The following is a 17,205-nucleotide window of genomic DNA, read 5'->3' as shown; positions in this document are numbered from 1 at the left end:
TTTAACTCAAGACTAAAAACATTTCTAAACATCAAGCAGAGGCCCTGCTAGCTTCATCCAAGGTTCGCTTAATTCTTTACTCAAACCCTTTCCAGTATTTCAGTCTGGGTTAGCAGTAGATTTGGAGGGTTCCAGCACCAATAAATCCTGCACCCCTCCCCAAAAGCTGTTCTCTCCTCATATATGTCTCCATTGACAAACCAACAACACCAATCATTTCAATAAGACAACGTGGCATTACATGTTTTTATTTGCAATGGCTAAAATTTTTCAACGTACGAATAGCAGAATCTAAAAAAAAACAAGCGGCACCATTTAAAAATAGAACAACATTGTGTGGGGAAGATAGACCCATCACCTCTTGCATTCCGAAGGAAACTATACAATGGCAACAGCTTCACTTGCAAATGACACTTTCTTTTTGTTTAAAGTACTCATCTCAATGACGCCATTGGAGCTACATTGACGTCGTGCATTAATGAGCTACAGATACAGCAGTGACTTAAGTGTGAGGAAACAAATCCTCTACTCAACTTGTAGCTTGATTACAAACTCGTTAGGTGGCCTTTGTCAAGCTGTTACGATCCCTCCTTCATCTTCACCTCAGCTTGAGGGTATTACCTTTTTATTCTGTGCCTTTCCTCCCGGACTCCATGGTTCTTTGCCTCCACCCCCTTTGCACTTTATCCTAACAACAACAAATGAGGCAGTTTAGGATGAGGGAAGGTGACAGCTCAAGGACCACCAAATGAGCTTCATGGCTGAGTGTAGATTTGAATCCAAGACTCCTCAGTCCTAGTTTTCACGTTCCAACCACAGTCGCACATGCAGCCTCTTGCTCTTAAACTTTAAACGCCAGCAGCAGAGGATTCCCCCATTCCTTTACAGCGCTCCTTTAATTTATTCACAAGATCATTATTTATTGCTCTTTGTTCCTCAGCCTTCCCCCCTCTTGTAGAAGCTCAAAGTGCTGCACAATAATCATAAAAATAAAATATGCATAAAACCATAAAACCCTTATCAGCAATGAAATACAATTCAACAGACGGCGATACCTAGACTGCTGAACTCCAGTCCAGCTCTGTACTAAAGTATGTTCTAAGTTTTCAAGAATAATAACAGTGTGTGTGTGGGGGGGAGGGGGGAGCCAGCTTTCCACCAGGATGGAATTCCACAACCAGGGAGACACCACCGAGAAGTCTCTGCTTTGCATCATGGCCCCACGACCCATGTCTCTCCAAGGGACTACAAGCACAGCTTCGCCATCTCAAAGCCCGAACTGACAGAAACTGAAGAAGGCACTTGGTTTAAGTACTTGAGTATCAAGCCACTTGGGGTTTTGTACTGATCCCTTGAATTGGGCACAGTTAGCTCATAGGCAGACCGTGCAGCGCTTTAAGGATTGGTGACACACGAGCCCCTCTTGCTGCCCCATGTGTTTACCTGGCAGCAGCAGTAGTGTCAGCTTTTGCACAGTCTTCAAGGTAAGCCCCACATGAGGTGCATTGTAGTAGTCTATCACTAAAAAAAAAAGGGTGAGATACATATGTATCCCCTGCGTCCTCCAAGGAGCTTCACATGGCATACATAGCTTTCCTCACATTTTATCCTCAACAATTCACTGTGGTAGGTTAGCAGAGGTGCCCGTGGATGAGGCCATTGTTCCTTTTATAGGCAGGGAACGAACTTGCATCCCTTCCCCACTTCGAAGCATCTGAATTGCAATTTATTTGCTTAAAAGTGCTCTTCCTAAATTGCACACTTGCAAGCTGATTAAATGGAACTTGGTCATTAGCTTAATTTCAGCTTGTGTGCTTCTGCCAGCCTGGTGCCTGTGTGAAATTAATTTAAAACATCTATACCCCTGTCTTTTCTGCGCAGGATCTTTAATTTAGTGCAAGCTCTGTCACCACAGTGAGATTTTAAATTAGAGGTTGCGAGGTGGGTTTGAGAGACCTACAATTACATCCTAAGGGTCTGGTGGTTCTTAAAGGCACCTTGCCGAGTTTCTTTCTTTCTTTCTTTACTGGTTAGGCACTTGGAGAATAGGTACGTTTCCCTGAAAGTATTAAAAACAAGAATCATCATTATGGACCATTCCATGCCTCTTCTTACATTAGTGCAGGCGAATTTCCACACAGGAAACGTGTGTGTAAGAAAAGGGGGTGGAATCATTTTTGGTTGGCTCAAGTTGCAGCCAGTCCTAATGGGCAAGCATGCCCCGCTGCCAGTCACCTGGAAATCGTATGACATCAAGTGGATCTGACCTGGCTGAAATGGTGCAGCTTGCATTCCGCTCCAGATTTACATTGCAAACCCTGCTTGCAAAAGGAACAACTGGGAGCCCCAGTCTAATGCTCCCAATTGCTCCTTTGCAGCCGAGGCTTTACTTGAGGTCATATGACATCAATTGGTGGGTGTGGCCAGGCCCTGAGAAGAGCCATAGCAATGCCTTCTGCCGTCACCGAAATTCTGCCATCAATAAAGTTGCTATAGGGAAGAAGAAGAGTTTGGATTTGATATCCCGCGTATCACTCCCCTTAAGGAGTCTCAAAGCGGCTAACATTCTCCTTTCCCTTCCTCCCCCACAACAAACACTCTGTGAGGTGAGTGAGGCTGAGAGACTTCAGAGAAGTGTGACTGGCCCAAGGTCACCCAGCAGCTGCAGGTGGAGGAGCGGAGACGCGAACCCGGTTCCCCAGATTACGAGACTACCGCTCTTAACCACTACACCACACTGACTCTCTAGGGGGTTCTGTATAACTGTTACCCCCTTGGTCCTGGTCTGGATCCTAAAGCAAGGGAGGGAATTGTGACGCTCCTCCTAGTTCTGGTCAGCATGACCAGTGGTCAAGGATGATGGGAGCTGTAATTCAGCCGTTTCTGGAGGGCCACAGGTTCCCCAATCCCAGCCCGAAAACGGCTGGTGGACTGATCTCATGGCAGTAATTCCGGTGGACTGGGCTGACACATACCTTGTCGGCAAGGGCTGCTGTGCACAGCGAAATAAAATAAAACTTGGCTTATTTGGTGAAGTTAAAAGGCATCTCCCCACCAACAAAGCAAATTGTTCAGATTCGCTGGCTGCCTTCCGCTTGCCAGGAAAACTCCAGAGAATGTTTTGATGGACAAGACTCAAAAGGCAGTCGGCCACTACATTTTATGGGTTTACATTAATCAATAAACGTCGGTGTTGCTTTGAGAGCAGCAGGGCGGGGGGAGAGGGGAGCTGCCTCTCTGCTTCATTTCCTCCTTTCACAGCTTGGACAGGGCGTTCCGGAAAAGCGGCTTCAAATACGTCTCAAAAATCCGGTTGTCCTGTTGGGGAGACAGAAAGTGAGTGTCAATCGCATAGACAGTCAGCTACTCAAGACAGAAAACAGAAGCCATTGTGGAGGAATCAACTTCCTGTCTAACCCTGTGCTTCCTTCTTTAGCATCAAGACTGAACAGGGTAAAGGCAGGGCTTATGGGCTCTTGCCCAGCTGCAGAGTTCAGCAATGGAACCAGTATGAAGGTCATGTTTGGAAAAGGCGCTGTAGGAAGACATGCTTATGTGCAGTGTGTTCCTGCAGCAGCTAAGATGCAGGCCACACAAATCACCTAATAATGGTCAGTAAGTGCTGAGAATGAATTAAAGAACCTCTTAATGAGGGTGAAAGAGGAGACTGCAAAATATGGCCTGAAGCTCAACATCAAAAAAATTTAGATCATGGCCACTGGTCCCATCACCTCCTGGCAATTAGAAGGGGAAGAAATGGAGGCAGCGAGAGATTTTACTTTCTTGGGCTCCATGATCACCGCAGGTGGTGACAGCAGTCACAAAATTAAAAGACGCCTGCATGTCAGGTATGTCCTCCTAAGGCCCTCAGGAGGAACACAGCTTTCAACTGCATCGGGGTCAGGCTCCTGAGCCTTGCAAATAAGCAGGGCTCTGCACTGAGCTGTCTCATTCTCCCTTGGAGATATGCAAGAGAGAAGCATGCCTGCATTTTACCGACATTACTAATAGGTAAAGGTAAAGGGACCCCTGACCATTAGGTCCAGTTGTGACCGACTCTGGGGTTGCGGCGCTCATCTCGCTTTACTGGGCGAGGGAGCCGGCGTACAGCTTCTGGGTCATGTGGCCAGCATGACTAAGCCACTTCTGGCCAACCAGAGCAGCACACGGAAACGCTGTTTACCTTCCCACCAGAGCGGTACCTATTTATCTACTTGCACTTTGATGTGTTTTCGAACAGCTAGGTTGGCAGGAGCTGGGACCGAGCAATGGGAGCTCACCCCATTGCGGGGATTCAAACCGCCAACCTTCTGATCAGCAAGTCCTAGGCTCTGTGTTTTAACCCACAGCGCCCAAACTCTGCAGCAATAAAACCTGGATTCTATTAAGTGCACAGTTAAGCAAATTGTGCAGATGATTTCCCTATTTTGCAGAATCTATTCTCAGTTATTGAATCATGGTTTAAAGGAAACCCACAACTGCTGCCCTGTTTCTCCCTCTGATTTTAGTCAAGAGCTGTGCCCCTCTTTGGCTTCCCTGTGATTCTGGTTTTGCTGCTTGGGGGGGAAATCCAAAGAACAGTTCACCCTGTTGGCTGCTGGGAGTCCTATTAAGCTCCCACTGCGGCGCTGAAGATTGTTAGATGCTGACAATGTACTTTCATGCTTCTCACTATAGTCGCCAGAGGTAGAAAATTGCCTTTCCTAAAAACAAATCTGCCCCATAGCAAATTTGGTGTGCCCCCTCACCTTTCTGCACAGCATTGTGGAGTGCACACAACTCTTTATATAAATGTGCCTTGACTCTCTTCTCTTCCTGCTTCTGTGAATCAGCTGATCTGTGTTCTTTTCACTCACTGCTCTTTTTTTGTGGCTAATGCCATATCACCCCTCAACTCTCCTTATTTCCCCCGCCTTCTCCAAAACTCCCATCAGCCCTCCCCTAAAAATAAAGCTTGCCCTGAACCACCCCAAACTCACTCTCCCCCTGCATTTCCCTGCCCTGTTCCATCTACTCAGGGCTGCTTGTATTTTGGGCTAAATCTGTCACAACAGTCTAGAATTCTGCACCGTGCAAATCCAAACTATGCATTGTGGAATGCTAATATGTATTAAGTTATGCAAATTGAACGCAAATGTTTAATTTGTGCTCAGTCTGCATAGATTAAACACAAATGTGCCTTCCATAATTAAATTTTATTTTGGCTCAGTATGGAAAGCAGGCTTTGCCCTGCTCTAGTGCAGCATGGCAATTACTGTATTTTTCGCTCTATAAGGCGCACCCGACCATAAGACGCACCTAGTTCTAGAGGAGAACAAGAAAAAAAAAAGTTCTCTCCCTCTCTGCTCAGCACCTCTCCAGCAAAGCGGGAGGAGAAATGGAAGGGGCTCCGTTTCTCCTGCTGCTTCTCTGAAGGGGCGCTGCGCAGAGAGGGAAAGCTGCGCAGCGGCTCTCCAGCGAAGTGAAGCCAGGGGAGCAAGAGGGATTGATCCCTCTTGCTCTCTTGGCTTCAGCAAAAGCAACGCGAAGCCTCCTGAGCACAGCGGGAGCGCTCCCGCTGTGCTCAGGAGGCTTCGGGATGCTATCCCTGAAGCCAGGAGATCAAGAGGGATAGGTGCGCACTGATCCCTCTCGCTCTCCTGGCTTCAGGAGACGCACACACATTTCTCCTTACTTTTTAGGAGGGGGAAAGTATGTCTTATAGAGCGAAAAATATGGTAATTCACGTTAAACGGGGAAGCACCGGTAGGCCTCTCCTTTAAGTTGTCTGGATGCCTGTTGACTTTGGCCTGCGCTGCTCTCACCTGATGGTTGGTTGGTGACTTCTTGGCCCACTCGTAAAGCCTCTGATAGGCTTGACCATCGTAGCAGCCAAGGGCTGAATTTAAATTAGCGTCTGAGAAGTCAAATGCATCCACTAAGGGCACAGCATCTTTCCTGAAAGAAAGCAAAGGAAACTTAATGAGCCCCAATATACGAGTCACAATTTCTACTCCATAAAAACCAAATAAAACCCCTAATACTTGCTCTGCACCCTAGAAGTGCCAGAAAGCTTTTTTGTTCCTTTTGCAGCATAAACATTAACTTTGTCCAGTTCTGGGCACCACAATTTAAGGAGGATATTGACAAGCTGCAATGTGCGTAGAGGAGGGCGACCAAATTGATCAATGAGAAACGGTTGAAGGAGCTGGGCATATTTAGCCTGGAAAAGAGGAGACTGAGAGGGGACAACAACAACAACAACAACAACAACAACAACAACAATTTATTATTTATACCCCACCCATCTGGCTGGGTTTCCCCAGCCACTCTGGGCAGCTTCCAACAGAATATTAAAACACAATAGTCCACCAAACATTAAAAGCTTCCCAAAACAGGGCTGCCTTCAGATGTCTTCTAAAAGTCTGGTAGTTGTTTTTCTCTTTGACATCTGGTGGGAGGGCGTTCCACAGGGCGGGTGCCTTCTGCCTGGTTCCCTGTAACTTGGCTTCTCGCAGCGAGGGAACCGTCAGAAGGCCCTCGGCGCTGGACCTCAGTGTCCTGGCAGAATGGGATACGATGGCCATCTACAAATATCTAAAGGGCTGTCACATGGAAGATGGAGCAAGCTTGTTTTCTCCTCTCTGGAGAACCTCAACCAAAGGATTCAAGTTACAAGGAAGGAGGTACCGTCTAAACATCACGAAGAACTTTCTGACAGTAAGAGCTGTTCAACAGTGGAACCGTTTCCACTGTGGTGGACTCTCCTTCCTTGGAGGTTTTTAAGCAGAGGTTGGATGGCCATCTGCCATGTATGATCTAGCTGAGATTCCTGCATTTCAAGGGCTTGGACTAGATGTCCCTTGACGTCCCTTCCAACTCCACAGTTCTAGGATTCTAGCAATATCCTGCTACAGCACGAGCAGGGCTGCAACGCTGATAATTTGGCTAATGAAGACAAAGACAGAAGGAGCCCTCTTTTTAAAGCAGGACCTAGAACATTTACAGCTTCGAAGGAAGTGCCAAGATCCTGAACTGGACTGCAGGCAAATTGGCCGTCAGTGCAAGTCAGTCAAACCTGGAGCGAGGTGCTTTCTCTTTTCTTCCCATAGTCATTTAGCACAAAGGTAAGCTTGTAGTCTGTAAAATCCAAATGGCCCTGTGCTGGCTACCTGAGCGAAGTTTTCAAACAGCCTTCAAGGGCTGTTCCATGTAAAGCGCATTGCGGTAGTCTAGATCAAATGGCATTGTCAATCAGGGAGCACAAGTCTGTGGCCTGCCAGGTGTTGTTGGGCTCCCAGTTCCTATCAGCTCCAGCCAGGAGGGCCAGTGGTTGGGGATAATGGGAACTGTGATTCAGCCACAGCAGGATATCTATAAGTTTCCTACCCCTCTCATAAATGAACTACCGTATTTTCCGTGTATAAGACGCCTCCGTGTATAAGACACCCCCTATTTTTAGGGACTCCAATTTAAGAAAATAGGGGAGAGATTGCCCCATGTATAAGACGACCCACAGTTTCCCACATAATTTTAAAGTAAAAAACCCTAGTCCTATACACGGAAAAGTATGGTAATCGTAGGCCAAAATATCTGGTAGGCTGGGTGGTCTGACAGGAGACTATCCTTACTGCCTTTTTATTTACATCTTTTGGCTATATCTATCTCCATCGCTGGGACGCGGGTGGCGCCGTGGGTTAAACCTAGGCCTAGGACTTGCCGATCAGAAGGTTGGCGGTTCGAATCCCCGCGACGGGGTGAGCTCCTGTTCCTCGGTCCCTGCTCCTGCCAACCTAGCAGTTCAAAAGCACGTCAAAGTGCAAGTAGATAAATAGGTACCGCTCCGGCGGGAAGGTAAACGGCGTTTCCGTGCGCTGCTCTGGTTCGCCAGAAGCATTAGTCATGCTGGCCACATGACCCGGAAGCTGTACACCAGCTCCCTCGGCCAATAAAGTGAGATGAGCGCCACAACCCCAGAGTCTGCCACGACTGGACCTAATGGTCAGGGGTCCCTTTACCTTTACCTCCATCACTAGATAATCAATTTGCCTCTTGACTGCACAAACAAATCTGTTCTCAGAGCTAGGTATGGAAGGTACTATTTTGATATCCAGGGGCACCCGTTGCTTTGGGTTTTATAACCCAGAATAAACCCTGTAGTGTTATTCTATGCTGGGTAGATATATTGTGATCCCAGACAAATGAAAGGGGATACACATGGGATAATTGAAAATAATAAGAAAATGTAAGTTTCACAGGGGAGCCAGCAGAACAATTTACTTTACCATCTATCGGTTACAGATTGTGTCTCTTTAATTTCAATCCACCAAGGTAAATCCCGAATATAATCCGTTAATGGCATGCAAACAATAGCTTTATCTTTTAATGCTTTTACGCTTCGTGGTGAAGTCATGACATCACAGTCACCCTCCTTATTGGAAGCGATTTGATAAAAGTCTGCTGAATTGCAACTCATTACCAAACTTAAAATCATGGAGAGACCTGGTTTGAACAAAGACATTGGATTCTTATCCCATTATACATGACTAAGCAATTTCTCACCTTCTCACCCCTTGCCTTTTCCTGTAAGACCTATTACAGTCGTTAAGAGTCGTCAACAGGCTCATCTCAGCTATCTGCCAATCTCCCATTCCCACCACCCTTCTGAGTAATACCCCTCCCCACCTTCTCACTATATAGAAGGATCTGGCAACTTCTGTTTCAGTGTATCTGAAGAAGTGTGCATGCACACGAAAGCTCATACCAAGAACTAACTTAGTTGGTCTTTAAGGTGCTACTGGAAGGATTTATTTTTTTTTTGATAAAAGTCTTTAGAGTAAATATTTCTGACTTCTTTAAAAAGCCCACGTAGCTGATTTTGAATCAAAACCACCCGATGGTGCTGAGGCATCCACTTCCGTTGGGAAACGGAGAGGTCGCGGCTTCTGCGCTTTTCAAAATTTCAGAACCAGCAGGAACGCCAACGCTTATTGCAATATCTTTATCTGATTGTTTTTATTAAAAACAGACAAGATCTCAATAAGCCACAAGAGACGTCATCGGAGTAGGAAACTGACCAAAAGGTCAAAGAGACATTTTCTATTTGACGGGTGAATAATGGCTTTGTAGCTTCAATGCCATTCAAGCATACCAAATTGACAAAGGCCACATACATTTAAAGCAATCCTAACCCACTTGAGCCTCAAAGAATCCTGGGAAGTGTAGTTTATTAAGGATGCTGACAGATGTTAGGAAGACCCCTATTCCCTTCACGGAGCTGCAATTCTCAGAATGGTTAAGCATTCCATCCCTCTTCCCAGGAACTCTGGGAATTGTAGTTCTGTGAGTCTCCTTCTTCACCCATCCTAAAGATGGGCAGCTTGCTAGTTTCATATACAGTATTGTTTAGTGACTGTTACAACACAACGTATGTTCCAAACATGGAACCAATGGCATTAAGCCCTTAGCAGAAAAAGAGGATAACCTCACCGAACGACAGCCAGGAGATCCAGGTACGATTCGGTCACCATGTCAGATTGCTTTGTAGAAAGGTAGCCATCCTGCGCAAAGTCTCCCAAGTCAGAAAAGATCCCATGCAGGGCATAGAGGTCGCAGAGATGCTTAAGGACCCTCTGGATGGCAGCCTCTTTTCCAAACGTCTCCAGAGCTTTGACAAATTTTTCCACCACAATGTATTGGCTGTGAGCCTGGCAAAGTAAAAACAGCTAGAAGCAAGCACCATTCACCTCTGCGCGATAACTCACCTTGGGGGGGGGGAGTGTTGGCATTGTGGAACCGGGTTCCACTCCTGGGCTATATGGTTTCTCATTTCAAGGTCACAGCTGCCAGGAATTGTCTCCAGCCTAATTGTTAGAGGTCACAGCACCGTTATAAAGGTAAAAAAGGTTAAGGATCCCTGGATGGTTAAGTCCAGTCAAAGGCGACTATGGGGTGAGGTGCTCATCTTGCTTTCAGGCCGATGGAGCCGGTGTTTGTCCACAGACAGGTTTCCAGGTCATGTGGCCAGCATGACTGAACTGCTTCTGGCACAACGGGACTCCGTGCCGGAAACCAGAACGCATGGAAATGCCATTTACCTTCCCGCCGCAGCAGTACCTACTTATCTACTTGCACTGGTGTGCTTTCAAACTGCTAGGTTGGCAGGAGCTGGGACAGAGCAATGGGAGCTCACCCCATCGTGGGGATTCGAACATGGTTCTGTGAGAGGTCTCCTAACAACTCTCAGCATACGACAGATCCCAGGTTTGTTTGTGGGAAGAGAGCTTTAAATGCCTGGTGCGGATATGACCCCAATATCAAGGTGACCCCAGTGCCTTTCAGACTCAGCCCCCAGCTGAGTGGGAGCTGATTCTCTCTAGTGTGCTCCCACATGACTGGGGGCTGTGTCTGGCATGCCTGTGTTTCCACAGCAAAGGCATAAGCCTGCAAATCCGTTCCTCACTCCTTTCCCAAAACCTCCACTCCACTACTCTGTCTATTATGGGGTCTTGCTTCCACAACTCTTAAAAGAAATCCTAAGCGGGGTTAGGTGGACTGAATTTATGCGTCGCTCCCCACAGCAGAAAGTCCCGAAACGATTTACAGTGAGACACAATGATCTCTCGTCAGTTCTTTCTACTGTTCATCATCACACACACCCATTTAGGGAAAGTTGTAGTTCGGGGGAAGATCACCTGAGGGCCCCAGCTTCAATCCTTGGCATCTCCAGGCAAGGTTATTTTTATTTATCCGTTTCATAAAATGTATAGACTACTGGATTGTTAAAAAATAAAAAACCCTCAAAGCGGTTTACGAAAAGACTCCCCCAGAGTTTGCTGGATTCTAACTCCTATCAGTCCCGGCCAGAATGATCAGTTGCCAGGGATTATGGGAGATGAAGTCCAGCAAGATCTTCAGGGTCAAAGGTTAGCCACTCCTCCTTTAACAAGGTGCTTCTTAGATCTAGAAACATCAGTATTATGTTCTTATACAAAACAGGGCTTTTAAAAAATGGGATCTAGATGAAACACAACACATCAGTACAGTGGTACCTCGGGTTACATACGCTTCAGGTTACATATGCTTCAGGTTACAGACTCCACTAACCCAGAAATAGTGCTTCAGGTTAAGAACTTTGCTTCAGGATGAGAAAAGAAATCATGCTCCGGCGGCGAGGCAGCAACAGGAGGCCCCATTAGTTAAAGTGGTGCTTCAGGTTAAGAACAGTTTCAGGTTAAGTTCGGACCTCCGGATCGAATTAAGTACTTAACCTGAGGTACCACTGTACTGATGATGATGATGATGATGATTGGCTTAGTTTTTCAAGTGCAGTTTACGAGACAGGATTCCTGGCAGAAGAGCCAGTAGTGGGTGAAGCTACAAAGTTTTTACCAACCATGGCAGCCTGGGCAAGTTGGACAGAGCACCTGTTCCAAGCGTCGTGCTGTGCCATTCCCTGCTGAACCAAACCCTGGAGTTTGACAGCTACGTTTCTTGCAACTCTGTAGGGAAAGATTGAAATAATAATAGTAATTTATTATTTATACCCCACCCATCTGGCTGGGTTTCCCCAGCCACTCTGAGCAGCTCCCAACAGAATATTAAAAAGACAACAAAACATCAAACATTATAAACTTCCCTAAACAGGGCTTCCTTCAGATGTCTTCTAAAAGTCAGACAGTTGTTTATTTCCTTGAAATCTGATGGGAGGGCATTTCACAGGGCGGGCGCCACCACCGAGAAGGCCCTCTGCCTGGTTCCCTGTAACCTCACTTCTCGCAGGGAGGGAACCGCCAAAAGGCCCTCGGAGCTGGACCTCCATGTCCGGGCTGAATGATGGGGGTGGAGACGCTCCTTCAGTAGCTATTATAGACACCCAAAAAACTGTCACAATTTTGCAAATATTTATGGCTATTTAAAAAAAATGCACCTAAATGGCAGAAACAAAGGTCTGGTCTGCACATGGGGGAGAATGAAGGTGACAGAAATCTGGGCTGTATCATGCAGGTGTCTTCACCAGTTTTGAATGGTCCATGATGTAAAACACAAAAACAACTCCATGCAAATTAAAACAGCTCTTAGAAAAAAAATGTTGGAGCTTTTCCCCCCAAAAAGTCATGTGGCCTAAAGTGATGGCAATCCCTACTACTACCACCTAAGAACTCTACCACCCTGTTTTGATGAATGTATAGCTTGGGCAACATGCACATGTACCAGCTTCTCTCCATAGTAGCTCTTACACCGCTTCTAGATTTTTTGCTCTATAAGACGCACTTTTTCCCCTCCTAAAAAGTAAGGGGAAATGTGTGTGCGTCTTATGGAGCAAATGCAGGCTGCGCAGCTATCGCTGAAGCCAGAACAGCAAGAGGGATTGCTGCACAGGGATTCAGAATATTTTTTTTCTTGTTTTCCTCCTCCCAAAACTAGGTGCGTCTTATGGTCTGGTGCGCCTTATAGAGCGAAAAATACGGTACAAATAAGTCCCCTGTTATATGATGAATTTATCCTGCGTTCAGAACATTTGCATCTTGCTCTTAAATTGCATTTTATTGCATTACCCATTTGCACCCCATAGATTTGAAATTGTAACAAGATAAAATACAACATAAGAAACAAAAGAAGCAATAAAAATACAATTTAAAAAATAATATGTTTTTAATGCAGCCATGACACGAACTGAATGAATGAAACTCGCAGTTCACTAGTGGTGCACAGACTACAGTTCGAGAATCCCAGATATAAACCATTTTAAAAAGCATTCTAAAAACAGTTAACACATTCAACTAGTAATTTCAGGGTCACGGGGAACAGTATCTTTCAGCCTTCAAATAGGGCTTATGTAATCAGCCTTTCATCAAGGGAGTTTCGGGAAGCAATTGTAATATCACAAAACTACCCTGTGAGGTAGGTTAGACTGATACAACTTGGCCCACAGCCTTCCCTGATCACGATTACACCTTATTTGATCTCCTGTTGTTTATCATCCTGTGCCTTTAAGATCAGACATGCAAGAAATCCCCCTCCCCCCAAAAAAAAACACACCACCCAAGCAAAACTGTTGGGTTGCAGCATCTCTGTGCCAACCTGAATGCTCTGTGCCTGTAAGCTTCAGTGTAAACGTCAGGATTGAGGAAGTCTCTCTTTTCCTGGGCTTGGCATTTCCCAAAGCTTTCAGAAGTCAGGTAAGCAACTGATGAAGGAAGAGGCTGGCCGCTTTGTGCCATCCCAAGGCACTTGATCAGAAACCTAATGACAAAGAAAATGAAAACTGAGCCACATCCTCATCCCAGAGGCATTTGCTGAACTACACAACTTGTTTCCAAACACTTATTTTTCAGCGGTTAAAAAGCAAGGCCACAGATAAGGCAACGTTCCTGTACGACTCATGATACAAATAACTGGAAAACAGGATAGTTAATAGGCAGGCCAGGGGGGAGAAAGATATTTAAGAACATAAAGGTAAAGGTAAAGGGACCCCTGACCATTAGGTCCAGTCGTGGCTGACTCTGGGGTTGCGGCGCTCATCTTGCTTTACTGGCCGAGGGAGCTGACGTTTGTCCGCAGACATTTTTTCTGGGTCATGTGGCCAGCATGACTAAGCCACTTCTGGCGAACCATAGCAACGCACGGAAATGCCGTTTACCTTCCTGCCAGAGTGGTACCTATTTATCTACTTGCACTTTGATGTGCTTTCGAACCGCTAGGTTGGCAGGAGCAGGGACCGAGCAACAGGAGCTCACCCCATTGCGGGGATTCGAACCGTCAACCTTCTGATCAGCAAGTCCTAGGCTCTGTGGTTTAACCCAGTGCCACCCGCATCCCATTTAAGAACATGCATCATGGCTATATCTCAGGATATTGACTCTGCTGCAGAATCCTCAGCAACTCTATCTTGCATTCTTAAGTGTGCTGGGTTTGCAACCCTACTTGTTGGCAGAGAAAGCACAAAAAATATATTTGTCAGGATCACTATTCCAGAGTCTCCTACAAAGGCCCACCCCCAGGAGGCCACTAGATTAGTCACTCAAAGACTCCACTGAGTACAGACTTCCCACAAAATACCTGCTGCCACCAGCAGGCCTCTCCCTTTATATTCTTACCCAAATACATCTGCACAAGCCACACGGGATGAGATGTATGGACCTTAGAATCCACCCAGACCAGAACACAGTTTAAATGCTAAGCAGACAATTGATTAAGGAACACAATATCCAGAATAAGCAGTTATTGCATACAGAAGATTCAATGGTATTTCAAAAACAGCTATCCTCTTTTACAGTTGCTTGTTTTCTGTCTGCCTGTCTCTTTCATCTCATTCTCCATTTCTTTCTGTCTCTTGCAGTCAGTCAACTGTCATTTTCCAATCAACGCTCAATTCACTTAAGTGATTTCTAATCCCACTCTTCATTAAAAATAATCCTAGAGTGGTGTTATCTGCCTATCATTCACTCGTAGCTCCACCCAACATTTGACTCCATTCCTCCACTGTCAATCATTCTTCCACTCATTCTTCTGCCAGGCAGAGTCTGCAGAAGAGAGAAGAGTTACACCTGCACACTTGAGCACTGCATATCCTGATTTTCGGCCCATAACATCTCACATACCACTATCTTTCCTTAATCCTTATCTTAGTCCCCAGGCACAACAGCAACAACCAAATTATGTAATCCTTCCATTTTCTGAAATTAAGAAATCCTGTTTCTTGAGTCTGCGTGAGGTTTTAGTTCTGGCCAAAATGACAACTTTCTCTTCCCTCACAGAAAGTTGGCTGCAAAATACGCTTCAACAGCATTGACCGCTGAGCAGTTGGAATGTGCCCTGAATTGGAATGTACAGTTCTCTACATGAGAACTGTAAACACCTAAAAAAAGGATGCAATCCGTGTCAGTTTTTCCCAGTTGCTGAGTTTGGAGCTCGTCATTTCAGAATTTTGGAGTGTCAAGCACTCCCTTAAATAAATCCTCATGAAGTTGCTTCATGCACAACAACTTTGGCTGCCTAGTTTCAAGTAGGTTTTTTTAGGTGTTTTCAGTTCTCATGTAGAGAACTGTACTTTCCAAATTTCAGAAAATGGACCAGTGACATATGAAATGTCTGTGCTCTGTGGTAGAGTTTAAAGGTACAGTGCAAAGTAACAATACAAATACAAGGAGATTGGGATGGATGCGGGTGGCGCTGTGGGTTAAACCACAGAGCCTAGGACTTTCCAATCAGAAGGTCAGGGGTTCGAATCCCCACGACGGGGTGAGCTCCTGTTGCTCTGTCCCTGCTCCTGCCAACCTAGCAGATAAAAAGCACGTCAAAGTGCAAGTAGATAAATAGGTACTGCTCCGGCGGGAAGGTAAACGGCGTTTCCGTGCGCTGCTCTGGTTCGCCAGAAGCGGCTTAGTCATGCTGGCCACATGACCCAGAAGCTGTACGCCGGCTCCCTCGGCTAATAAAGCGAGATGAGCGTCGCAACCCCAGAATCGGTCACAAATGGACCTAATGGTCAGGGGTCCCTTTACCTTTACCTTACAAAGTAACAGACAAAATACAAATAATCAGATTAAACAATTAAGGTCTAATTCAGAGTTCAGACCCCCCTGTATAAATGGTTTTAATCATGAAAATAAAACGTGAAACGTATCGTGGAAAAGCTTCTGATATCTAAAGTGGCTTTGGCAAGGGCCTCGGAAGCAAGATGGAAGACAGATTTGGATAGATTTTCAGTGCAGTTACCTGGCTGTCTGCAGGAGGAGGACAGTGTTTTCCCCCTCATAGGTGCAACCAGCCACCTGCCTGGTGAATAAAGAAGGCAGGCCGCTGAGAAGAGAGTAGCCGTGGCCTCCACAGGCCTTCCGACAAATCTCGACTCCGGCCGAGCAGTAGTCTGTAGCGATGACTTTAATTCCTGCAGCAAGAGCATGAAGCTGTGAATTAAGGCAGAAAGAACAGTGTTAAGAGAGGACCACTTCTGCATTTCCCATTCTACAGAACAGCATCTCTGGACCAGTGACGTATGAAATGTCTGTCGGTTTATATCCTTTCCTATTATCCTCCTCCTCAGCTTAAATTCATAGGTCATCTTTGATGGCTTCGGGAGTGTTACCTGTCCTAAATTCTTCGGATAGGTTACAAAACTTATTTGCAATCAGACCAAAGAATAAGCATGACAGTGCTCTATAGTGGCTAGAGCAAGTTTCGTTGATTCCTGTGGGAGTCAGTTAAAACCAATTAAGACCTTTTACTGGACACCAGTGAGCCCTTAAAAGTGCTGGATTTTGACTGGATTGTGTGCAACGTCAGAAACTCTGGTTTGTGTTTGTGTAATTAGCCACATTATCAATGATACTGGGAATATCCAACATGGCGGCCTCTGGATGTTGGTGGATTCTGGCTCCCCTCAGACCCAGGCAGCATGGTCAATGGTCAGGAATGTCCAACGGCATCTGGAGGGCATCGCAATGACTGTCCCTGAACTAAACCCTGAAACTGCAGATTCCAACAAAGGTAAAATTCACTTAACAGGTAATTCAGTCAGGAGGACGGCACCGAGTACATGCTCCACTGAGACTCGACCATTTCAAGATGGCAAAAGTGTTTTTTTAATGTGGTGACGCATGTCTGAATGAACCCTGCATGTGAAAAGGGAAGTACCTCAGGAGCAAAGGTTTCCGTCTAGCTTTCCATGTCTAGTGAGTGTTGTTTTTGGAAATGTGGGAGAGGCACTCGGCTTTGCCAACACCCAGAGCTTGAAACAGCACAGTTTGAAGGGAATGTAACACTTGCCTTTCCTGAATATCTAAAATCAGCTGCAACAGCCAGGTTTTTACAAGCAGTTTTGTCAGTTGAGGGGGGAAAATACATCAGTTTAGGAGGGAAATCCTGCAGCAGCCACACCACTTGTGTCACTTTTAAAATAAACTGTTACTTTTTCTTAGTCTGTTTTATTCTTGTGGATTGTTTTTAGCATTGTTTTACTAATATTCTATAAGGAGGGGGAGAGTTTTTATTGTTGTAAACGGCTTTGGATGGGCTTTGCATGTAAATATTTTTAAAGTACAGTGGTACCTCGGGTTACATACGCTTCAGGTTACAGACTCCGCTAACCCAGAAATAGTGCTTCAGGTTAAGAACTTTGCTTCAGGATGAGAACAGAAATCGTGCTCCAGCGGTGCGGCAGCAGCAGGAGGCCCCATTAGCTAAAGTGGTGCTTCAGGTTAAGAACAGTTTCAGGTTAAGAAC

General features: G+C 45.8%; 1 protein-coding gene and 1 long non-coding RNA gene across 4 annotated transcripts in view; one reads left to right on the top strand and one right to left on the bottom strand.

The window, feature by feature from the left end:
• Positions 1-210: 210 nt before the first annotated feature.
• Positions 211-17,205, top strand: part of LOC309525369 — a 202,092-nt gene continuing 185,097 nt past the window's right edge. The window contains exon 1 of the long non-coding RNA XR_014216189.1: positions 211-2,634. This is a non-coding gene — a long non-coding RNA (uncharacterized lncRNA). The remainder of the gene's footprint in view (positions 2,635-17,205) is intronic.
• Positions 233-17,205, bottom strand: part of ACOX2 (acyl-CoA oxidase 2) — a 30,482-nt gene continuing 13,509 nt past the window's right edge. For all 3 annotated transcript variants that reach the window (XM_082209731.1, XM_082209732.1, XM_082209733.1), the window contains 6 exons: positions 15,700-15,890; positions 13,063-13,224; positions 11,375-11,480; positions 9,469-9,686; positions 5,805-5,937; positions 233-3,318 (listed from right to left, as the gene is read on the bottom strand). In XM_082209731.1, the coding sequence (XP_082065857.1) occupies positions 3,256-3,318; positions 5,805-5,937; positions 9,469-9,686; positions 11,375-11,480; positions 13,063-13,224; positions 15,700-15,890 (873 nt within the window). In that variant the 3' untranslated portion in view covers positions 233-3,255. The remainder of the gene's footprint in view (positions 3,319-5,804; positions 5,938-9,468; positions 9,687-11,374; positions 11,481-13,062; positions 13,225-15,699; positions 15,891-17,205) is intronic.

This window comes from Podarcis vaucheri, assembly GCF_965113315.1.
Source record: "Podarcis vaucheri genome assembly, chromosome: 2".
NCBI lineage: Eukaryota > Metazoa > Chordata > Lepidosauria > Squamata > Lacertidae > Podarcis > Podarcis vaucheri.
This window is presented reverse-complemented; position numbering and strand designations above follow the sequence as displayed.